Source organism: Hemibagrus wyckioides, linkage group LG29 (assembly GCF_019097595.1).
Source record: "Hemibagrus wyckioides isolate EC202008001 linkage group LG29, SWU_Hwy_1.0, whole genome shotgun sequence".
Taxonomy (NCBI): Eukaryota; Metazoa; Chordata; class Actinopteri; order Siluriformes; family Bagridae; genus Hemibagrus; species Hemibagrus wyckioides.
In genome coordinates this window covers 19,656,055-19,682,179 of record NC_080738.1, presented here as the reverse complement: position 1 = coordinate 19,682,179, position 26,125 = coordinate 19,656,055, and the positions used below count along the sequence as shown (strand labels likewise).

General features: G+C 36.8%; 1 protein-coding gene across 1 annotated transcript; it reads right to left on the bottom strand.

The window, feature by feature from the left end:
- Positions 1–1,027: 1,027 nt before the first annotated feature.
- On the bottom strand, positions 1,028–24,204 carry LOC131348828 (mucin-2-like). The gene is made up of 11 exons (XM_058383990.1): positions 24,073–24,204; positions 14,992–15,036; positions 14,820–14,897; positions 14,687–14,736; positions 13,986–14,038; positions 7,853–7,905; positions 7,416–7,586; positions 3,484–7,097; positions 3,296–3,360; positions 3,052–3,191; positions 1,028–2,960 (listed from the first exon to the last, which is right to left on the bottom strand). The coding sequence occupies exons 2-11, from the start codon at positions 15,014–15,016 to the stop codon at positions 2,854–2,856; spliced, it is 4,356 nt and encodes a 1,451-aa protein (XP_058239973.1). The 5' UTR covers positions 15,017–15,036; positions 24,073–24,204; the 3' UTR covers positions 1,028–2,853.
- Between the last annotated feature and the right edge of the window lie 1,921 nt (positions 24,205–26,125).

The following is a 26,125-nucleotide window of genomic DNA, read 5'->3' as shown; positions in this document are numbered from 1 at the left end:
CGGCAACATGGAGCTCGATTGGCATTTGCCATTGAACAACAGAACTGGTAGGTCCGCCACTGGTGCCCTGTGCTTTTCACAGATGAGAGCAGGTTTACTCTGAGCACACGTGACAGACGTGAAAGGTCTGGAGAAGCCGAGGAGAACGTCATGCTACCTCTACAGGCTAGACAATGGCACCCTGACTGCCATTAGGAATTGGGGATGAAATCTTTGGACCCATTGTCAGACCCTACACTGGTGCAGTGGGTCCTGGGTTTCTCCTGGTGCAATAACGTTGTCAGGCATGCATACAAGCATGTGGGAACCTGGTACTGAGTACCATTTTGAGTTGCTGCAATGAAATGTCTGCAAAATGGATTAGCCTGCCGCATCAGTTTTTCACTTTTATTTTCGTGGTGACTTTGAATTCAGCCCTCTATAGGTTGATAATTTTCCTTTCCATCAAATGATGTGGCATCCTTTCATTCCTAACACATTACCCAGTACTGATATTATCCGTATCAGTATTAGATATCCAGCATGATATTATTCCCCGCTGAGATCTGTTCCTTTAATTTTTTTGAGCAATGTAGTAAGGGAGGTGGTATAAGCAGCTCAATTAGGAAAACAGATATAGAGTGATATAGAGTATGTAGTTTAGTTTAGCAAAAGCAAAATAATTAACACCGCCTTTCCAATACTTTCAGAGGGGACTGGTATATGTTTGCACTATATATTATTATAATGCCTTATCAGACTTTTATCACTGAATTTCATTTAGCAGAGGTCAATAAATGAATCTAAATAGTTAGCCAGAGGTAATGTGACAGTTTGTGAAGCTACTGTATAGCTAATTCTATTCTTCAGTTAGTATAGCATTTACCTGATCTTACCAGCATTACTTGATCAGAAATTGAAAACAATACTAAAACAATGAAATGAACTTTTTTCGCACTGTCATCAGCTAAAAACTTTCCCTGATAAATTAACATTTTTTAATCAGCTCTGAGGTGAACACAGGGAGCTGAAGCTAGAATGCACAGATCTGTTTATTTATTTATATGAATATGTGTCGGAATACATACATTAAAGTAGCCATTTAGTTTGTCAGAATAGGGTAACCATGGAGAATCACCATTCGCACTGCTCAATTGACACACTCATGTAGGTCTCTCCTTTACAACACCTGGAGGTTTTGTCCATTTCTGTTCACAGAGGAGACTCAGGAACTTGTTAATTCCCTTGTCATATTGACCCTGGACTACTGCAGCTCAGTCTTGGCAGGTCTCCCAGGAAGAGCATCATCAGAGTTCTAATGTTAAGTTCTATGGTGTTAAAAGCTGCACTCAAGTCAAACACCAGCAAGGAGACACAACCCTGATCAGAGGCCAGTAACAGGTCATTTACCACTTTAACCAATGCTGTCTCTGTGCTATGATGAGGCCTATATCATGACTAATACACTTCAGGAGTGTTATTCCTATGTAGGTCTGAACATAACTGATGTGCTACAACCTTTTCTAGGATCATGGTTATAAAGGGGAGGTTTGATATTCACTATAGTTGGACAGTTGACAGGGGTTGAGGTCAGGTTTTTAATCAGTGAATTGATAACTGCTAGCTTAAAGGATTTAGGTACATAGCCAGTGCTAAGGTGAAAGATGATTATTTTAGATGTTTTGAGTTATTATCTGTTTGAAGAAATGTATATGTAAGGGACCTAGTGCACAAGCTGATGATTTTATGAGGACATTTGTGAAATTAGTTCTGTCTCTTGAAAGGGAGTAAACCACTCCAACCACTGATCTGATTGTTTTGTGACATTGTTCTCAGAGCAACTTTCCAGTTACCACTTAAAAGGCACCATGAATACAGTAACAATCTACTGCCTATGTAGAAGTCTTTTTTACCCCATAGATCATTATTCTAAACAAGACCACACATCATAAATTACAGCACATATCTTTTTATTATTAATCGTAGTAATTAATATCAGCCTTGTTTTAAGTAGTGTTTAAGTATAAGTTTAAGTAGTAATACTGTGTTCTTAGTGCTTTGTAAGTGATAATTTGCAAGTTATAATGATGTAATTTCTCAACATGTGAAGTCATAAAAAAACAACGTTGGATGCCTGTATAAAAGGCTGCTGTATATCTCATGGCATTGTCATGTCTGGTTTACTTTCTGGCTTTCCCTTTTAGTTACACTGATGCAAGTATTGCTGGAGTTCCTGCTTTCTGTCTGCATTAATAACTGATAACTAATAATCTGAACAGATGTGTGGAGTTGCTAACTCTTAAAGAAATGTTATCAGTTGTACATAATAGAAAAAAGGGGATGCAGGCTGATGGTTTTGTGCAGCATTCTCCTACCATCACGATGAAGGATTCTCCTTTCCAGTGCCAGACACAACATAAGTAATGAAGTGAATCATCTTAATGAAACACTGACTCAATAACATTTATGCTCTATTCACTCCGTAAAATGATTACACAGTGTTACAGCAGAAATACAAGATTACACCAACCTGGCCACACCTACCTAAACATTATGTCATACTAGGTACCACTGAATGAAACTGCTGTCTCATAAATACAAGGTGTCAAGTAAGTTAAGCACATCATAAACAATGACAAGGCTACACTTAGCATGAAGAATAAATATAAACAAAGATACATAGATACAAGAGTAATCCCTAAAATCTACCCAATAGACATTACAGGGCAATTTACACAGTAAGTTTGAACTAATATAAACTTTCTAAAGAGATTTAAAAAAAAATATATAGTGTTTCTTTATAACTGTTTGAATTTAAATAGGCTTTATTTGTTATCATCTTGATCATCAGTAGAGCTATAAACACCCTGTGGACTATATTAATCCCAGGGTTTGTAATGCTAAAAGTACACATGTGAGAAGGAGGGTCAATGTAGTAAAGAAGGCTGTACTTGGAGAGCTGCTAGATGAGCCACCTTGTCCTAAAGACACAAAAATATTTATTTTGTTATGTAGACATCTTGTTCAGTTAGAAGTGAAACAAAAAGCAACGATAGCAGAACATTCACTTACCAGCTACAACAGATCCATTTATTAGAAGCAAGCTGGTAGAGTTACTTTCCCAGGCAGAAATCAGAGTATTTTCTATTTCCGTATCGGTAGGAATTGTTTCAATAAAGAACAATGTTGCATTGACTTTCACAGATCCTCTCCTGTTGAGGGAAGACAGCGTTGGCTGATGTGATGCTTCTTTATAAATGTTATGAACATTGATTTCTATTTCTACATTTTCAATATGAATAAAAATGTTACTCACTCAAGCCTGTTGACTTTGCAATGGCTGTAGTGTTTGCTGTATTTGATTTTAAATATTATATTAAGCTGATTGAAGAAAGAAATTTTTTGGTAAATTAATTTTACACAGTTACACAAAACTCACAGTAGCAAGGTGAATGATTTTCATACAACTCTACCACAACAATGAGTTATAAGAAAAACGCTTACCTGTTCTTCAATCCATCTAGCAAGTGTTAGGAAAGCAGCTGAAAAAGGATTTGCAAGGTCTGTGTTGAACGTCATGTCAAGAGTGAATCTGAGAACCTCTATGATGTATACTGTTTCTGTAGGAGATGTAGTAGTTGTGGCAGTAGTTGTTGTTGTTGTTGTAGTAGTAGTTGTTGTTTTGTTAGCTGTATTTACGCTTGGTTTTTCAGTTGTTGTTGTTTTGTTAGCTGTATTTACGCTTGGTTTTTCAGTTGTTGTTGTTTTGTTAGCTGTATTTACGCTTGGTGTTTCAGGTGTTGTTGTTGTTTTGTTAGCTGTATTTACGCTTGGTTTTTCAGTTGTTGTTTTGTTAGCTGTATTTACGCTTGGTTTTTCAGTTGTTGTTGTTTTGTTAGCTGTATTTACACTTGGTTTTTCAGTTGTTGTTGTTTTGTTAGCTGTATTTACGCTTGGTGTTTCAGTTGTTGTTGTTTTGTTAGCTGTATTTACACTTGGTGTTTCAGTTGTTGTTGTTTTGTTAGCTGTATTTACGCTTGGTTTTTCAGTTGTTGTTGTTTTGTTAGCTGTATTTACGCTTGGTTTTTCAGTTGTTGTTGTTTTGTTAGCTGTATTTACGCTTGGTTTTTCAGTTGTTGTTGTTTTGTTAGCTGTATTTACGCTTGGTTTTTCAGTTGTTGTTGTTTTGTTAGCTGTATTTACGCTTGGTGTTTCAGTTGTTGTTGTTGTTTTGTTAGCTGTATTTACACTTGGTTTTTCAGTTGTTGTTGTTTTGTTAGCTGTATTTACACTTGGTGTTTCAGTTGTTGTTGTTTTGTTAGCTGTATTTACGCTTGGTGTTTCAGTTGTTGTTGTTGTTTTGTTAGCTGTATTTACGCTTGGTGTTTCAGTTGTTGTTGTTTTGTTAGCTGTATTTACGCTTGGTGTTTCAGTTGTTGTTGTTTTGTTAGCTGTATTTATGCTTGGTGTTTCAGTTGTTGTTGTTTTGTTAGCTGTATTTACGCTTGGTTTTTCAGTTGTTGTTTTGTTAGCTGTATTTACGCTTGGTTTTTCAGTTGTTGTTGTTTTGTTAGCTGTATTTACGCTTGGTGTTTCAGTTGTTGTTGTTGTTTTGTTAGCTGTATTTACACTTGGTTTTTCAGTTGTTGTTGTTTTGTTAGCTGTATTTACACTTGGTGTTTCAGTTGTTGTTGTTTTGTTAGCTGTATTTACGCTTGGTGTTTCAGTTGTTGTTGTTGTTTTGTTAGCTGTATTTACGCTTGGTGTTTCAGTTGTTGTTGTTTTGTTAGCTGTATTTATGCTTGGTGTTTCAGTTGTTGTTTTGTTAGCTGTATTTACGCTTGGTGTTTCAGTTGTTGTTGTTTTGTTAGCTGTATTTACGCTTGGTGTTTCAGTTGTTGTTGTTGTTTTGTTAGCTGTATTTACGCTTGGTGTTTCAGTTGTTGTTGTTGTTTTGTTAGCTGTATTTACGCTTGGTGTTTCAGTTGTTGTTGTTTTGTTAGCTGTATTTACGCTTGGTGTTTCAGTTGTTGTTGTTGTTTTGGTAGCTGTATTTACGCTTGGTGTTTCAGTTGTTGTTGTTGTTTTGGTAGCTGTATTTACGCTTGGTGTTTCAGTTGTTGTTGTTGTTTTGGTAGCTGTATTTACGCTTGGTGTTTCAGTTGTTGTTGTTTTGGTAGCTGTATTTACGCTTGGTGTTTCAGTTGTTGTTGTTTTGGTAGCTGTATTTACACTTGGTGTTTCAGTTGTTGTTGATGTTGTTGGTTTGATGGCTGTATTTATGCTTGGTGTTTCAGTTGTTGTTGTTTTTTTGTTAGCTGTATTTACACTTGGTGTTTCAGTTGTTGTTGATGTTGGTTTGATGGCTGTATTTATGCTTGGTGTTTCAGTTGTTGTTGATGTTGGTTTGATGGCTGTATTTATGCTTGGTGTTTCAGTTGTTGTTGATGTTGTTGGTTTGATGGCTGTATTTATGCTTGGTGTTTCAGTTGTTGTTGTTGTTGGTTTGATGGCTGTATTTATGCTTGGTGTTTCAGTTGTTGTTGATGTTGGTTTGATGGCTGTATTTACACTTGGTGTTTCAGTTGTTGTTGATGTTGGTTTGATGGCTGTATTTACACTTGGTGTTTCAGTTGTTGTTGATGTTGGTTTGATGGCTGTATTTACACTTGGTGTTTCAGTTGTTGTTGATGTTGTTGGTTTGATGGCTGTATTTACACTTGGTGTTTCAGTTGTTGTTGATGTTGGTTTGATGGCTGTATTTATGCTTGGTGTTTCAGTTGTTGTTGATGTTGTTGGTTTGATGGCTGTATTTATGCTTGGTGTTTCAGTTGTTGTTGATGTTGTTGGTTTGATGGCTGTATTTATGCTTGGTGTTTCAGTTGTTGTTGATGTTGTTGGTTTGATGGCTGTATTTATGCTTGGTGTTTCAGTTGTTGTGTCTGGAGTTTTGATTGCTGTGTTCTCTGGTACTGAAATGAATGGAGCAGTTGTGTGTGATTCTTTCACAGCTGTTGTAGCTTTCTGGGTTGGAGATGTAGTTGTTATTGAATTTGTTATTAAAGCTGTCGACATAGCTGGCACTTCCTGTGTTACAACATTTGTGGTAGCTTGCACTTCCTGTGTTACAGCATTTGTTGCATTTGGAACTTCCTGTGTTACAACATTTGTGGTAGCTTGCACTTCCTGTGTTACAGCATTTGTTGCATTTGGAACTTCCTGTGTTACAACATTTGTTGTAACTGGCACTTCCTGTGTTACAACATTTGTTGTATTTGGCACTTCCTGTGTTACAACATTTGTGGTAACTGGCACTTCCTGTGTTACAACATTTGTGGTAACTGGCACTTCCTGTGTTACAACATTTGTGGTTAATGGCACTTCCTGTGTTACAGCATTTGTTGTAACTGACCCTTCCTGTGTAACAGCATTTGTGGTTACTGGCACTTCCTGTGTTACAGCATTTGTTGTATTTGGCACTTCCTGTGATACAGCATTTGTGGTTACTGGCACTTCCTGTGATACAACATTTGTGGTAAATGGCACTTCCTGTGTTACAGCATTTGTGGTAACTGGCACTTCCTGTGTTACAACATTTGTTGTATTTGGCACTTCCTGTGTTACAGCATTTGTTGTAACTGTCCCTTCCTGTGTTACAGCATTTGTTGTAACTGTCACTTCCTGTGTAACAGCATTTGTGGTAACTGTCACTTCCTGTGTTACAGCATTAGTTGTAACTGTCCCTTCCTGTGTAACAGCATTTGTGGTTACTGGCACTTCCTGTGTTACAGCATTTGTGGTAACTGGCACTTCCTGTGTTACAACATCTGTTGTAACTGCTACTTCCTGTGTTACAGCATTTGTTGTAACTGTCCCTTCCTGTGTAACAGCATTTGTGGTTACTGGCACTTCCTGTGTTACAGCATTTGTGGTAACTGGCACTTCCTGTGTTACAGCATTTGTGGTAAGTGTCACTTCCTGTGCTACAACATCTGTCGTAGCCGTAGCTTCCTGTGTTACAACATTTGTGGTAACGGCCACTTCCTGTGTTACAACATCTGTCGTAGCCATAGCTTCCTGTGTTGAAGTAGCTGGCATTGTGCTTATTGATCTAGGTCCTATAGTAAAAACACATAAAGGAGATTAGAGCAGTTTGGTGAGCAGCTTTGCCAATCACTGTATTTTAAATTTTCATACTGGATGATTACCATTTGGAGTTTATTCATTTTGAAGACAGAGGAGTTTGTGATTATATGACGTGCTTTTTGACCGAATGTCTCTACCTCAGACTGATGGAGAATGTGATCTCGTCTTTAGTCACTCTTCCATCAGTAAATGTATGCATTATAATTTTTTCTACTGCTCAGACATGTGCTGGTGGTGACCCTTTGACCTGTTTTAACATTGTGGATGTTACTGTTAGTTTATGTCAGTACCTTCAGGTGTACTGTAGGGGGCAGTAGAAGTTTGTGATGGTCTTGACTCTTCAGTAGAGGGTGTTTTTGTGCTGCCCATTGTCAGAACTGAGATGGTCTGGGTTATGAAGTCTGTAGGTGTAGGTGAAGGTGTTGTAGATGCAGTAGTTGCTGGAGATTGCATCAAGACTTCTTAATGGGAAAAAACAACAAAATAAAACAAGAATTGCTCAGTAAACTAGGAATCACTTGTTTTGATGCTAGTGAGCTGTAATATTTCAGATCTGTGTGACCGCAAACAGGACAGATACTTCTTACTGTGAAATGATTAAATTTCATTCAATTGTATCTGTGTATTGTTTAAAAGAATGAACATAATCACAAAGCAACTTTCAGAAATATGGAAATTCTGGATAAACTGTATTGTGTTAAATATCCTGAATAACAGAAATGCTTACCTATTACAAGATTTGGATACCAGTACCTTCTGGTAATTACTTGTGATCCTTCCCTAAAAAACAACCGAAATATACAAACAAATAAATAAATAAGTAGTGCATTACAGACAAACAATTTTAGAACTGATATGTATACTTCTTTTAATGGCTTTTTCACTTTTGTTAAATTGTTTAATATTTAACAAGTGCTAATAAAATGTTACAGTTGTGTCAGATATATATTGAGTTTTAATGTAAGAAAACAAACTCCATATATTTGGGTTCACTTTCTGGGTCTGTCTTTGGATTTGAGACTGAAGGCAAAGTCTTAAACAGGAGGATTTTTTAGAAATGGAAATATCAGTTTGGTGTGGGACTGAAATCTGGAGTATATCAAACAAGCCAAACTTTTCTTCATGCAATTCAGCTTCACAGTCACTTACAGATCCGGTACCAAGAACAGTAAGGCTGATGACCTCGGTCGCCACCATGACCCCATACAAAGGCCTCTGATGCCAGACTCTGTTCTTCCACTCACGGTAGTAATCACCCCTGTTCGATGGGACATTATGCAGGAAATCCAACAGGCCCAGCAAACAGAACCTCCACCTCCCGAGTGCCACCCAACTAAACAGTATCTGCCCACTAGCCTTCGCCAACAAGCCATTCAATGGGTGTATGCCTCTACCCGGCTCCGGGCACCCAGGTGTCTCCAGAACTGTGATCCTACATTTCTGGCATTTACCACACTGGTGACCAATGTCACGGACTATGTCAAGGCCTGTGTGATCTGTACCCAATCCAAGATTCCATGGCAGCTCCCAGCAGGACTTCTTGAGCCCCTCCCCACTCTGCAATGCCTCTGGTCTCACATTGCTGTGGACTTTGTCACTTACCTGCCCTGTTCCCACGGCCACACCATGATCCTGATTTTCATCAACAGGGAAACCCGATTCATATCATGGATGTGGAGATCCTTCTGTGAGCATCTCAGTATCATTGTCAGCTTCACTTGTGGGTATCATCCACAGTCCAATGGTTAGGCCAAGAACCTTAATCAAGAACTCGACCAGTATCCAGTATGCCCCTACTGCAGCCAAGAGCAACACCTGTGGAGTGAGTTTCTACCATGGGCAGAGTATGCTCAAAATTCTCTGATGCACACTTCAACGGGCCTCACACCCTTCCAATGCATTCTGAGTTACCAGACACCCCTGTTCCTATAGTCCAGCGACCTGTCAGATGCTCCAACTGTGGATGACTGCTTTCGGCAATGCAGAAGTGTGTGTTGACCGCTGGAGATAACCCTACCCGCCATATCAACCTGATTTCCACCAAGAACCTGAAGCTTAAATTACCATGTCAGCTCCTGGTATATAGCAAGTAAAATAAGTATTGAATATGTCACCATTTTTTCTCAGTAAACATATTTCTAAAGGTGTTATTGACATGAAATGCAAAGAAATCAAAAGAAATCAAACCACAGATGTCCATAAATTAAGTTATGTGTAATAATGTGAAATGACACAGGAAAAAAAGGTATTGAACATGCTTACTGCATGTTCAAAATGAAATGTGTTTAATACTGTGTACAAAAGCCTTTGTTGGTAATGACAGCTTCAAGACACCTCCTTTATGGAGAAACTAGTTGCATGCATTGCTTATGTGTGATTTTTTTCCCCATTCTTCCACACAAACAGTCTGCAAATCTTGAAGGTTCTGTGGGCCTCTACTACGAACTCTGACCTTTAGTTCCTTCCATAGATTTTCAGTTGGATTCAAGTCAGGTGATTGGATGAGCCATTCTAGCAGATTTATTTTCTTTTTCTGAAACCAATTGAGTTTCTTTGGCTGTGTGTTTGGGATCATTGTCTTGCTGAAATGTCCACCCTTGTTTCATCTTCATCATCCTGGTAGATGGCAGCAGATTTTTATCAAGAATGTCTCAGTACATTTTTCCATTCATCATTCCTTCAGTTATATAAAGTTTACCAGTAGTGTATGCTGAAAAACAGCCCCACATCATGATGTTCCCACCTCCAAATATCACTGTTGGTATGGTGATGTGCAGTGCCATTTGTCCTCCAAACATGGTGTGTATTATGGCATAGAGTTCAATTTTGGAGTTTTAAATTTTTCAACATCATGGTGTGGGGCGGTTTTTTGTTTAAAAAAGGCCAAGATTGCTGCGCGTGCACAACGCAAGGCTCAGCGTCTCCCCAGTTTTTGCGATTTTGCAGTATTTTCCCTGTTCATCTTGGGTCTGTTCATGCAGAACAGCTTAGCATTAACATCCTACACCCAATGAGAGCTTTTGGATATCAGTCTACAACACTCCAACAGTTTTATCACTGATCTTCGAATCATCCCTGAGATCTCAAGAACACTTGAGACACAGGTGGCGAAGAGACCATAAACAAAGGTGGGGGAAACGTGGAGGGCTAAGAGCTAAGCTAAAGCTTACACTGCATCGGCTCTCTTTCCCTAGCATCTTCCTTGTTAATTTGCAGTCAAAAAGGCCAAATACTGCTACAAAATTAAGGTGGAGGAACACTTTTCCAATTCTGACCCCCAGCGCATGTGGCAGGGCATTCAGGCCATTAGTGACTACAAGCCCAGCAACTCCACCCTGAATGACACAGGTGTCTCTTTTCTTAACAAGCTAAATGACTTTTATGCTCCCTTCGAAAGAGACAACAAGGAGAAAGGATCAATGCACGTAAGGCTGCTGGCCCCGTTGGCATCCCTGGACGCGTGCTAAGGATATGTGCTGAGCAGCTTGCAGGGGTCTTTACAGACATTTTGAACCTGTCCCTCACCCAAGCAGTTGTGCCAACATGCTTCAAATCCACATCCATTGTGCCAGTGCCGAAACACTCCTCCCCAAAGTGCCTGAATGACTACCGCCCTGTAGCACTCACACCTATTGTCATGAAGTGCTTCGAGCAACTGGTCCTGGCACACCTCAAGAAATGCCCCCCCCACACTGGATGCACACCAATTTGCCTACCGCAGCAATAGGAGCACAGAGGATGCACAGTGTTGCACTCTGTACTCACACATTTGGACAACAACAATAAACATGTACGCGTACTTTTTGTTGACTTCAGATCTGCCTTTAACACTGTCAAGTAAGTAAGCCCTCTAAGTCAACCACTAAACTTGGAGATCTTGGCATCAATACCCCCCTCCACAACTGGATCATGGACTTTCTGACCAACAGACCCCACCATGTTAGGTCAGGCCACATCTGCTCCACCACCACCATACTCAACACCGGTGTACCACAGGGCTGTGTGCTGAGCCCGTTACTCTACTCCCTCTTCACCCATGACTGCAGGCCTGTGTATGGATCCAACTCCATCATCAAGTTTGCAGACGACACCACGGTGATCGGCCTCAATAGTGACAACGAATGAGCCTACAGTGAACCTACAGGGTGGAGGTGCAACACTTGATAGCATGGTGTGCTGACAATAATCGGCTCCTTAACACCAGCAAGACAAAGGAGCTCATCATGGATTTCAAGAGAGAGAAAGTAAGAACGCACGACCCCAATCACATCAACGGAATGGCTATCGAGTTTGTATCCAGCTTCAAGTTTCTGGGGACCCACATCTTAGAGGACTTGTCCTGGACCACCAATACCTCCAGTCTGGTCAGAAAGGCTCACCAGCACCTTTTTTTCCTAAACACACTGAAGAAGAACCACCTGTCTTCAACCATCCTGGTGAAATTCTACCACCGATTGAGAGCATCCTGACCAACTGCATCACAGTCTGGTATGAGCACTGCAACAGCAGGTAAAAACAGCACAAAGCATCATAGGAACCCCACTTCCAGCAATTAAGGACTTCCAGAAGAAGCGCTGTCTACTTCAGGCTCACAGCATTCTTAAAAACTCTTCCTACCGTGCCCATAGTCTTTTCAAACTTCTACCCTCCGGAAAGGTGATTCAGGAGCCTCCAGACCAAAACCAGCAGACTAAAGAACAGTGTCTTTCCCACAGCTTTCTTCTTACTGAACTCTGACCCCCGTTTAACCCCTATGCGCTTCCCTCACCTCAACACACTCCTTCATCCCTCAACATACTTCATCTAGCCATGTCACTTGTCACTACGTAGGCAATGCATCTAACACACATTCACATACTGTATATAATTGTTCATAGCCTCAGTCTATACATCATTAGCATGATCCATCTGTATTGTATGCACATGGCACTTAATCTCTTGTTTATATGCTCATAGCACATATGTATGCTGTCCATATTACTCTGTATATTATGTCCATAGCGCACACATCTATATATCATGTTGATAATACTGTATATCTATCTTTAATTATCCCCATAATACTGCTCCTATCTGGGCATCTGCCCTTATCTGTACATATTGTATTACCTATACATGATCTATAGTATTCTGTAAATCATGTCCATAGGACATAGATCTGTATATCATGTTGATAATACTGTATACACCCACTGTAATTATCTCCATAGTACTGCTCCTATTTGTACATAAGTCCTTATCTGTACATATTACATTATCTACACTACTGTATATAAAGCATTTGCTGCTCATCGCACTTCTGGTTAGATGCTAAACTGCATTTTACTGCCTTATACTTGTACCTATGTAATGACAATAAAGTTGAATCTAATCTAAAAAATCTAATCTTATTTTGGTCTCATCTGACCAGACTATATTCTCCCAGTATTTCACAGGCTTGTCCAAATGTTGTGCAGCAAACTTTTAAAATCCTTCTGTGAACAATGCCATCAGTATGTTTTGGAACAATAGAGTTGCAAAGATCAAAGCAAAGAGAGCTCCTTGCTTTCACCCATCACGGGATGTTTCTTGTGTGACATTTTGGTAATGAGACACCTTCAGGTAATAAATAGGCAATCAGTTGGGACTGAACCAGCTGATATTAATTTGCAATGACAAGAGGCAGGATTACTGATAGATTTCAGCTGGTGTCTTGGCTTTCGATGCCTGGACCTCCCTTTCTTCATGTGTTCTATACTTTTTCCCTGTGTCATTACACTTAATTTTATTTATGGATATCTATGGTTTGATTTCTTTGCATGTCTGGATTGCAAGGGTTGTTACCAACATCTGGTGAAAATCTCATGTCAATAGCACCTTTAGAAATATATTTACTGAGAAGATTTGACCTGTTCAATACTTATTTTACCTGCTCTAAGGCCTTTTAAAATATTACAACAAATTAACCCATCACCTATCAGTTGCAGCTCCAGTCCAGGTAACAAATCTTTTCTTCATTCCACACATATCACTTCTTAAGCCAGCTCACCCCTCCAGTGTCATTGAGGACTCGGAGAATAAACCCCTGCCACCCTCCCTCATCACTGATTTTCAACCGGCCCATACAGATCGTCCTGCACCAAGGTCCAGGGGCCGCCCTTAAAGAAGAACATCAGGTGTACTGTAACCACCTATCCAGTTCACCTGTTGTTCCTCCTCACCTCCACCAGAGAGAGCCCTCTTCCAAATATTGAACTGCACTAGTGTCAATGTTGACTTCCAGGTTTAAACATTTAAACCACACTAATGCTAAGCATTGTTGTAAAGTATTGACAGTTTTCCCTGCGTACCAAACTGTTTGTTATTCTTGTGTTTCTTGGCTGTCTATGACCCTGTTCTGTCTCTCTGTTTTTGCTCACTTTTTGGATTGTTCACGCCGCTGATTGCTGTTTCTGGTTTCCTGATCTTGTACCTGTTTTTTAAATTATGATTTTGCTCACAGGTTGGATTGTATGCTTTGTAATACATACAATAAACTCCACTAATAGATTCTACACCTTCAACTTTGGATACTTCAGACTGTTTATTAACCCATCCACAATATTTTTCTATCCAATTTAATTAATTCCATTTCATTCCCAAACTATAAACAATCTAGTAGTCTAATTTATGTAAATCAGCACAACACTGAGCAGGCATGTACAGAGGATTATTAAATGAACACTGTACATATGCAGCATTCAAGACTGCATGTTTTTATTAACATTCCTGTAAATGCTACTACATGCCATAAAAATTAATAATGTGCTTCTTAGTTATCAAAAGAATCTACAGCAAAAAGTAATGAGAGCATCCATCAACACCAAGCTCTTCCTTCTCACCTAAAAATTTTGACATCTGTTCCGTTATTCACAGCTTCCACAGATAAAGTGTTCTACAGATGGAGAGAGATCCAGATGTTTAGTTACATTTCAGGAAAAAATGGGTGTATGTGCAAAGAGGTAATAGATAAGTAAGGAATAACACACTTTATGCTCTTAGAGGAAAATAATCCACGTGGGGGTGGTGTGATTGACACAAAGCCACGGTGGATTATTTTATTAAAGTAAGTATTGCTCAGTTTATACCACAGCGATGTTTAATGTAGTAATATGAGCAACACATCACACATTATAATGTTTTTTTTTATTTAGATTTAATCTTCAGGATCATCTGCAAATCGAATCAGTTCCTGTTCTCACTCGTGTATGTTACAGCAGATTTAAACACTGACACTGGAGACTCCTTCCATTAATTTTACAGAATCTTCTCTGTACAGAAAAACTCACCACATCAATGCTAACATGTTTTCTTTGCTAAACAACATGTTTTTAAAAAGTGTTTATTATTAGTCTTTAGATTGTGTGGAGCATCTGCTGTGTATGAGCTGTTAGTAAAACTGTCTGAGCCATGCAGATGTTCTGACCAATCAGATTAGAGATTTAACTGCTCTGTGATATAAAATAGGAAGCAAAGCATTTTGAATGATTCATTAACATGAATTACAGATTGAACAAATCTTAAAAAAAAAAAATGCTTTTACCAGCATGTTCACTGGATTGTTGATGGCTGTGGCGTTCAAATCCTGAGGATCTATAGACAAGGTAGATTTAACCATTGCATTAATAATCATACATTTCTGGTTTTGTCACAGATTTGTATGAAGATGTTTTTACCTGGAACAACGAAACCGCTGTCCGTCCTTCTCCAGCCATGAACTAACAGCTGTATATCAGATGAAGTCCCCAGTAGTCCTTCCAAACGTTAAAAATGGAAAGAAAAAGTTTATTTTGAGAAAAACCTGAAATTAAAAGTGGCAGTGAGAATAAACAAGGTGATTATTTTTACCTAATAGAACTAACAGGACCTGCATCTTTGCTTTCTTCCAAGTCCCTGTAAATGTAAATGATGTTAATATAATCTGGTTATAATCATTTTACTGTTTTATTTCCAAAGCAGATTAAACATTTAGACAACTTGAACACAATAATCTCCAAACTGTTACACACACAACCACCCACCCACCCCACACACACACACACACACACACACACCCAGCTTACCTGAGGATATTTCTATTGCTCATTTTGTAGATAAAAGAAATAACTTTTAGGATGCGTAAATGTCCGAAACAAAGACCGACATTGTTCAATGGGACTAAAACCCCAGAGATGATAACTACATTACTGCAGCTTCTCATGTCAAACAAATCCAGTCTGGATCTGGTTCAAGACACATTGAAAACTTAGTCTATGCTTCTATACAGCAATCTGCACTGTAAAACAAATGGAACATACAGGGAACTGACTAAAATATTACTGATAGTAACTGATATTACTAAAATATAATTTTTGAGATAAAACATAGATCCTGATGTGGTTTCCTGCAGAAGTAAATGTGTGTGTTTTCTCCAGAGAACTACTTAATTACTTAATTACCTTCTGTAAAGTAACACCTTGTTTGTGTCCACCTTGCATATCCAATCTGTTTAAAATCATAATCATCTGTTTAAATCATAATCATCTGTTTAAATCATATCCATCTGTTTAAAATGGATTATTTAACTTCCTGACCTTTTAAAAGTGACACGATTTTGGCTTCTTGCCCAAGCCCTGAATGGCTCAAGGCTTATTTTAATAACAAAACTCTGAGCAGCTGCACTTGTTGGAAATGTACTAGAGACACTCCCAAAGCTCTGGCGGTGGCGTTACCAGGTCTACATTCATAACCAGATGCAGGACAGGCAGAAGAACTTGTACAGCTAGATTGAAGCTTCCTAATTACACAGTAATAGCAGGAGAAGACCACAATGTTATTACTGACTCCAGTCTTCCACCTAAATCTCATTTAATTCACTTCAATTCAATTTTATCTGTAAAGCTCTTTTAAGAATAGAAATTATAACAAAGCAGCTTTACCTAAATTTAATATATACATTTAAAATGGCATCAGTTTATTTACTTATGTAGATAATATTACTAGGGCAGACTTCTTTCATCACAGAAATATCATTAAAATAAGAAATATAACAATACATATCACTACACAGAAAAATTCAAATTCTGCATAAATAATTCAGTAAAATGAGCAATTCCTCCTACATTGAAATGAAATCGCATGAAGAATTCCGTTCTCGTTCCCAAAGCCGCCCAATACCGAGGCCTTTAGTGTCACTGCAGGCAGAATGTTGAATCTTTCTACACTGACACATTCACTGGCTTTGCAGATAAACCACAGAGAGGGATTTTATCAAACTATATGCCTGAGGAAAAGCTACACAGTTTAATAAAATAAAATAAAATAAAAAAAAACACTGAGAGTAAAGAAACTTGAAATACTTGTTTTTTGTCACGAGCCGTGAAATTAAAGGCACCAGTAAATGCAGCAGAGGAACATTCCTGAAATGTCAGGCATTTGAAAGCATTTCTAATCTCTGATCTTCAGCACAACTTTAATACTCAGCGTTTGTTATTTTTTTTGTATTTTTGTGATGAGTGTTTCTCTCTCGTGTGGATCAGCAAAACACTGCGAGACAACCTCACCTCACTTTAGTTATATTACTCTATTCTTTTTTAAATTTCAACTTTTTAAAGCTGGACTTAATCTGATAAATAAAGAATCATTATAAACACTGAGAGTGGGATTATAAATCATTATAAACACCAGAGAGTGGGATTATAAATCATTATAAACACTGAACGTGGGATTATAAATCATTATAAACACAGAGAGTGGGATTATAAATCATTATAAACACAGAGAGTGGGATTATAAATCATTATAAACACAGAGAGTGGGATTATAAATCATTATAAACACAGAGAGTGGGATTATAAATCATTATAAACACAGAGAGTGGGATTATAAATCATTATAAACACAGAGAGTGGGATTATAAATGATTATAAACACCAGAGAGTGGGATTATAAATCATTATAAACACAGAGAGTGGGATTATAAATCATTATAAACACCAGAGAGTGGGATTATAAATCATTATAAACACCAGAGAGTGGGATTATAAATCATTATAAACACCAGAGAGTGGGATTATAAATCATTATAAACACCAGAGAGTGGGATTATAAATCATTATAAACACCAGAGAGTGGGATTATAAATCATTATAAACACCAGAGAGTGGGATTATAAATCATTATAAACACCAGAGAGTGGGATTATAAATCATTATAAACACCAGAGAGTGGGATTATAAATCATTATAAACACCAGACACCAGAAACTGATGGTGGTGACTACAGTCCATCTCCAACCTACTGAAATTTTATCATGTAGGAGAATCTAAGATTGCACACATGTAGCCTCTGATTCAACTGGCTCTCTGATTATATCTATAGTAAAAAAAAAAAAGTTTGATGTTTGCTGTAGGATGCGTTGGCTAATATAGAGTTCCATTGGGGAAACGCTATAGCTAATAAAACAAGGTGAGAAAAGACAAGACAAGGCATCCAGAGAAACAGTAGGCTTAATCTGATAAATAAGGAAGTGCTGCTGCCTGAGATTCTAAACAATGATGATGTGTATCAGTAATAAAACGTGTGTGATAACGCCAGGTGCTGTTACTGTAAAATCCTGAAGATCTTCTGATACAGTTCTTATATTCGGCATTGACGAGTGTTTTATTTCCTCTTAAACCACAGCAATTTGCCAATGACAAAGTTGTAGAAGGTTACTGCAATGAGTTAATGAGTAGTCTCATACTTCATGCACTCGTTCCCTCAGCAGTCAAAACTATTCTCTCTCTTTAAGTTAAGAGAAATAAACCTACAGATTAATCATGCTACTGAGTAACTGCAGAGAAGTGTAAAAGTACCGGTTCCAGCTTTACCTCTGACTGATACACAGCACTGACACTGGAGACTCCTTACACACACACACACACACACACACATTTCACCTCACAGAAAACTTCACCTCATTACAATTTTTTTCCATCTGTGTATGTGGAGCATCTTCTGTACAAAACTAATTTTTATACACTAATTTATTTGTACCTGGCAGAGAGACCTGTATTTTCTTGTGCATTATTGATATCATTAATATCTGTTATGCCTATTAAACTGCTCGGATGTGCATATGTACATAACCTCAGTTAAAGTGTCTGTTTTAAAAATTTTTATTGTTATGTAATGGATATTTACATTCCCACATAAAATCTATTCATAAATATTTTATAGCTTTTAAATTATTGCCTCACATTCTCAAACATCTACATGTCAGCTACATACAAACTCAATAAAATTCATTACAGCGCACATCATCACAAAGCATCTTTTTACAGAAGTCTAAAAGAATCAGAATATAGATTATGCATTTAAATTTATCCCTAATGAGGGAGTCAGAGGTGACGGTGGTGAGGAAAAACTCCCTGAGACTACACAAGGAAGAAACCAGGAGAGGAACCAGACTGAAAACCGTATCCTCATCTAGGTGACACCAGACAGTGGGATTATAAATCATTATAAACACTGAGAGTGGGATTATAAATCATTATAAACACCAGAGAGTGGGATTATAAATCATTATAAACACTGAACGTGGGATTACAAATCATTATAAACACCAGAGAGTGGGATTATAAATCATTATAAACACTGAGAGTGGGATTACAAATCATTATAAACACCAGAGAGTGGGATTATAAATCATTATAAACACTGAACGTGGGATTATAAATCATTATAAACACAGAGAGTGGGATTATAAATCATTATAAACACCAGAGAGTGGGATTATAAATCATTATAAACACAGAGAGTGGGATTATAAATCATTATAAACACTGAGAGTGGGATTATAGATCATTATAAACACTGAACGTGGGATTATAAATCATTATAAACACAGAGAGTGGGATTATAAATCATTATAAACACTGAACGTGGGATTATAAATCATTATAAACACAGAGAGTGGGATTATAAATCATTATAAACACCAGAGAGTGGGATTATAAATCATTATAAACACTGAACGTGGGATTATAAATCATTATAAACACCAGAGAGTGGGATTATAAATCATTATAAACACTGAACGTGGGATTATAAATCATTATAAACACTGAGAGTGGGATTATAAATCATTATAAACACAGAGAGTGGGATTATAAATCATTATAAACACTGAACATGGGATTATAAATCATTATAAACACTGAGAGTGGGATTATAAATCATTATAAACACTGAACGTGGGATTATAAATCATTATAAACACTGAGAGTGGGATTATAAATCATTATAAACACTGAACGTGGGATTATAAATCATTATAAACACAGAGTGGGATTATAAATCATTATAAACACAGAGAGTGGGATTATAAATCATTATAAACACTGAGAGTGGGATTATAAATCATTATAAACACTGAGAGTGGGATTATAAATCATTATAAACACTGAACGTGGGATTATAAATCATTATAAACACTGAGAGTGGGATTATAAATCATTATAAACACTGAACGTGGGATTATAAATCATTATAAACACTGAGAGTGGGATTATAAATCATTATAAACACTGAACGTGGGATTATAAATCATTATAAACACAGAGAGTGGGATTATAAATCATTATAAACACAGAGAGTGGGATTATAAATCATTATAAACACCAGAGAGTGGGATTATAAATCATTATAAACACTGAGAGTGGGATTATAAATCATTATAAACACCAGAGAGTGGGATTATAAATGATTATAAACACCAGAGAGTGGGATTATAAATCATTATAAACACAGAGAGTGGGATTATAAATCATTATAAACACCAGAGAGTGGGATTATAAATGATTATAAACACCAGAGAGTGGGATTATAAATCATTATAAACACAGAGAGTGGGATTATAAATCATTATAAACACAGAGAGTGGGATTATAAATGATTATAAACACCAGAGAGTGGGATTATAAATCATTTTAATAATCTTCGTCTATCAGCTGTTTACTGATGGAGACTTCAGTGAGAAACTGATGGTGGTGACTACAGTCCATCTCCAACCTACTGAAATTTTATCATGTAGGAGAATCTAAGATTGCACACATGTAGCCTCTGATTCAACTGGCTCTCTGATTATATCTATAGTAAAAAAAAAAAAGTTTGATGTTTGCTGTAGGATGCGTTGGCTAATATAGAGTTCCATTGGGGAAACGCTATAGCTAATAAAACAAGGTGAGAAAAGACAAGACAAGGCATCCAGAGAAACAGTAGGCTTAATCTGATAAATAAGGAAGTGCTGCTGCCTGAGATTCTAAACAATGATGATGTGTATCAGTAATAAAACGTGTGTGATAACGCCAGGTGCTGTTACTGTAAAATCCTGAAGATCTTCTGATACAGTTCTTATATTCGGCATTGACGAGTGTTTTATTTCCTCTTAAACCACAGCAATTTGCCAATGACAAAGTTGTAGAAGGTTACTGCAATGAGTTAATGAGTAGTCTCATACTTCATGCACTCGTTCCCTCAGCAGTCAAAACTATTCTCTCTCTTTAAGTTAAGAGAAATAAACCTACAGATTAATCATGCTACTGAGTAACTGCAGAGAAGTGTAAAAGTACCGGTTCCAGCTTTACCTCTGACTGATACACAGCACTGACACTGGAGACTCCTTACACACACACACACACACACACACATTTCACCTCACAGAAAACTTCACCTCATTACAATTTTTTTCCATCTGTGTATGTGGAGCATCTTCTGTACAAAACTAATTTTTATACACTAATTTATTTGTACCTGGCAGAGAGACCTGTATTTTCTTGTGCATTATTGATATCATTAATATCTGTTATGCCTATTAAACTGCTCGGATGTGCATATGTACATAACCTCAGTTAAAGTGTCTGTTTTAAAAATTTTTATTGTTATGTAATGGATATTTACATTCCCACATAAAATCTATTCATAAATATTTTATAGCTTTTAAATTATTGCCTCACATTCTCAAACATCTACATGTCAGCTACATACAAACTCAATAAAATTCATTACAGCGCACATCATCACAAAGCATCTTTTTACAGAAGTCTAAAAGAATCAGAATATAGATTATGCATTTAAATTTATCCCTAATGAGGGAGTCAGAGGTGACGGTGGTGAGGAAAAACTCCCTGAGACTACACAAGGAAGAAACCAGGAGAGGAACCAGACTGAAAACCGTATCCTCATCTAGGTGACACCAGACAGTGGGATTATAAATCATTATAAACACTGAGAGTGGGATTATAAATCATTATAAACACCAGAGAGTGGGATTATAAATCATTATAAACACTGAACGTGGGATTACAAATCATTATAAACACCAGAGAGTGGGATTATAAATCATTATAAACACTGAGAGTGGGATTACAAATCATTATAAACACCAGAGAGTGGGATTATAAATCATTATAAACACTGAACGTGGGATTATAAATCATTATAAACACAGAGAGTGGGATTATAAATCATTATAAACACCAGAGAGTGGGATTATAAATCATTATAAACACAGAGAGTGGGATTATAAATCATTATAAACACTGAGAGTGGGATTATAGATCATTATAAACACTGAACGTGGGATTATAAATCATTATAAACACAGAGAGTGGGATTATAAATCATTATAAACACTGAACGTGGGATTATAAATCATTATAAACACAGAGAGTGGGATTATAAATCATTATAAACACCAGAGAGTGGGATTATAAATCATTATAAACACTGAACGTGGGATTATAAATCATTATAAACACAGAGAGTGGGATTATAAATCATTTTAATAATCTTCGTCTATCAGCTGTTTACTGATGGAGACTTCAGTGAGAAACTGATGGTGGTGACTACAGTCCATCTCCAACCTACTGAAATTTTATCATGTAGGAGAATCTAAGATTGCACACATGTAGCCTCTGATTCAACTGGCTCTCTGATTATATCTATAGTAAAAAAAAAAAAGTTTGATGTTTGCTGTAGGATGCGTTGGCTAATATAGAGTTCCATTGGGGAAACGCTATAGCTAATAAAACAAGGTGAGAAAAGACAAGACGAGGCATCCAGAGAAACAGTAGGCTTGGAATTAGTATGAAATGTAACTAGCATATAATTGAAAGTGTGGCTTTTATGCATATAGATAGAGGTTATTATCTAATGATTACAGTGTTGAACAGAATTAATTCAGAGATTTGTCACAGGCATTTAAACTCATTATTATGTTGTAGTCAAACACTCTTTACATTCACACTAACAGCAGGTTAATGACATAATGACAGTGTGAGAGAAACTTTCCTAAAGACCTAAAAGAATATTTCCTAAAGATCTTCCAACAACCTCCATCACACTGCACAGAGAACACAGCGCTGAACACCTGTGACGTTTCATAACCTCAGCACAGTGAAAAAAAGAATAAAAATGAATCCATAAATCAGACCTGATGTAAAGAGCTCTTGATCAACTGTGAAAAGCAAGCTGTCTGAAGTAGATTACTCTGGTGTCTGGGCAGAAAAACTCTTCATCCCTGAATTCTGATGTTTGGTCAGGAAATGAGTTATCTAATGAAATCTAATAAATATCTAATGCATTATCAGAATTAGAGTTTATTTTATTTCGAAATAAAATACACATTTGGTAAAATAGAATGAACTTTATCAGACTTTTTTTTTTAACAAAAAAATCGCCACCTAATGATTAGTTTCCTAATTAAAATATTAAAATGTGTTGAGTTTTGAGGTTGAACGATTTTAACGAGCACATGAGCGTGATGAAGTCACAGTTTTGTTTCAACTAAACCAATAAAAAAATCCACTAGCAAAATACAAAAAATTCTATGTAAAAAATGCAATTAATAAGAATCAACCAGAACACCTAGAACCTGGACTTTCTGGACTTACCCCCCACACGACATGACATTCCACCTCAGCTGATTGTCGCACACGCAATAATTGCACATAACAACCACACTCACTGTACATCTGTCTGTACATCTTTGTGTGCACACTGCACTGGCACTTTACTCCCTGACATTCTTGTTCAATTATATTTTATATTTTATATTTATATATATTTCTTATTATTTAAATGTTATATTTTTATATTATATTTACTGTTTATATTTATATATATATATATATATATATTATTATATTATTTTTTATTTTATATATTATTATTTTATATTTTAATCTATATATATTATTATTTTATTTTATTATATTTGCATATGCATATCTGATAACTATTGGTTTTTCACAATTATTTTTGTCTTCAATTTCTAAATTTAATTTTACCTATTTTTCTCTTTATATTTTAACTATATCCCTTTATTCTTCATGTCCACACACTTCAATTTTTACTCTTTTCTTCTACAAATGTAGGACAGTCGCAAAAAGCATTTCTCTATGTCGTACTGTGTATGATTCCGTATGTGATTTAAGTTTGAATTTGAATTTAAATTTGAATTTGAATCTCAGAATTCGGTTTTCAAAGAGAAAACTACACTCTCGTTTTCTGTTCATGTTTTTTTTTTCTATTTGCAGATTTTCTTTAATAAAATAATTTCATCTGATTTGAAAATTTTGACACAAAAATACGACTCGAGGCTTCGAGGCTGCCCATGCTGCGTTATTTAATGAGAATCAGCTCTAAATGAATCCTCAGCAAACAGAAAGTAAAAGATGGATCACAGAATCACACTCAGGGTTTGTCTTTGGTTTTCTTCCACAAAAATAATAAAAAATAATAATAATAAAATAATAGTCTTTATTGTAACTATAACAGTAGAAACAGTGATCATCGAACTGAAGACACACACACACACACACACACACAGAGATCTGTCATAATTACACTTTAAGAAACAGGAAGATTTTAAAGCCAGTGTTCCAGAATCATAGAACAAACACTTACCTCTCTCTTTAACTAAATGTCTTTCTGATATTCTGGAAAATTTGATGAAAAATTGAAACCTGAGCACCGAGAAAGCCCGTAATCCGTCTTTCTGTGTCGTACACGAACTGACGGAAAAGACAGTGGCAATCGGGAAACTCAGACAACCTGAAATACTTGTTTCTATGAGCTGTGATATGAGCAGAGAAACATTCCCAAAATGTTCATCAGGTATTTAAAAGCATCTTATCTCTGAGCTCTAGCACAACATTAATATTCAGGGTTTGTTTTTTTCTCTCATGCTCATTTTTCATACAGTTGTGATACAACTTCAAAAATGTCATTTTGACTTTCAACATGGACTTAATCTGATGAAGGAAGCTGCCTAAGAGTTGAATAAATGATGATGACAATGAAAAATGTAAAAGTGAAGAAATTATTGCCTTTTTAACAAACTTGTTCCTCAAGTATAATGAAATACTGAAGACTCACATTTCATTCCTCAGTTTTTTATTAATGTTCACATCAGGAAAATCTCAGGCTGATCTAAAAATAGTTCAGACAAAAGTAAACAGCTGATGATGGAACAATTTTATGTCTTTTCAGCTGTCCGCAGGAGCTACAGTGAACATAAACACAATGAATATACAGAACAATGGTGTACAGGAATCCTAAATGTCAAACACTCGACATTCACAATTTTTGAAGCACAACAAAAAGCACACTGTTATTCTTGTTAAACCCAAACAGCTCAAATGTGCAGCACAACAACGTAAAACAAGCTTTGTTTCACAATGTAACTGTGCACTCCCGCTGACGTCTGACTGCTTCAGCATAACATCCAGGAATCCTGACTTTATCTCGTGTGAATAATTGGATGTGAACAACATCGGCTTTACTTTAAGGTAACGCTTCACAACTTTTAACATGTTTCTCACAGTACAAGAGATCTAAAATTAGACAAATATTTTCAACAAAGCTCGACAGGTGACTGACAGCACCCAAGAATCACAACCCAATCACACACAGCATTGACCTCCAACACAGCAACATGTACAGAGAGCAGAGATTAATACTTCTGGACCAAAGTGAGAGAATAAAGTGTAGATAGTTAAATAAGGCATGGCTATCTGTGACCGTGTGTGTGTGTGTGTGTGTGTGTGTGTGTGTGTGTGTGTGTAGAGGGGAGTATAGCTTGGACTGAAATATACAGTAAAATCACCTTGGATTCTTGCCAAACGTGTTTCTTGTGTTTCTTTCTGTATGAGTGATAGGCAGGTCATAAAGACAAAACAAAAGAGTAACTAAAACAGAAACAGAATGTAGCTTTCAAGGAAGAAGCACTGACAAACTTTCCGTACATCAGACCTTCTCACGAAACTCATCTCTTTCCAACTGCCCCATAATGAGGTCAGAAGTTCTCCAGACTCTGAGCTTTAGGTTGACCAGGAGCTGAGATGAACTGAGGCCTTTTCTTGTGTTGAGAATAAACTCTGGAAGAAGGAAAGAGATGTTTAATCCATTGCTCACCCTCATGCCATGCCAGATGTTTATGACTTTTGCTTCTCTGAACAGAACGAAGATTTTTAGAAATATAATCGGTATGTACTCTCAGAGATGATTATTTTGCTAAAAATCTTTGTGTTCCTCTAAAGAAGGAAAGTCATAAACATCTGGGATGGCATGTGAGGAATGATGAGAGAAGGTTAGATTTTGGTTTTTGAATATCACTTTAATTCAATGTGAAGAGTGATGTACATTTACATTTTTGAGCAGTGCAGGTATGATGCAACATTACTGAATCTGTCTTTATGGGGATGTGTGCTGACGTTTTTCACAACATTCATGCTTCATGTCCCGGGGAACTTGCACAACTCTCTCATGTACAGAATGTTTGATGTGATCTGTCCTCAGATTCAGTTTCCCTTTACTGAATCTGCTGTGATGTGAGGATGTGAGGGATGGGAAAATGAGGGAAAACTAATCTCTGAGCCCTGAATCTTTAGCCCAAAATAAATCCTCAGTATCGTCAATGACTCTGAAGGATGTCACCAGTTCTAGAACGTCTTCAGTA

Excerpts from the sequence above, each read along its gene's own strand:
- LOC131348828 (XM_058383990.1), bottom strand. The coding sequence starts at position 15,016 with ATGCAGGTCCTGTTAGTTCTATTAG. Across the intron at positions 14,737-14,819 it reads CAGCGGTTTCGTTGTTCCAG|ATCCTCAGGATTTGAACGCC; the intron begins GTAAAAACATCT and ends CCTTGTCTATAG. Across the intron at positions 7,587-7,852 it reads GTATCCAAATCTTGTAATAG|AAGTCTTGATGCAATCTCCA; the intron begins GTAAGCATTTCT and ends TTTCCCATTAAG.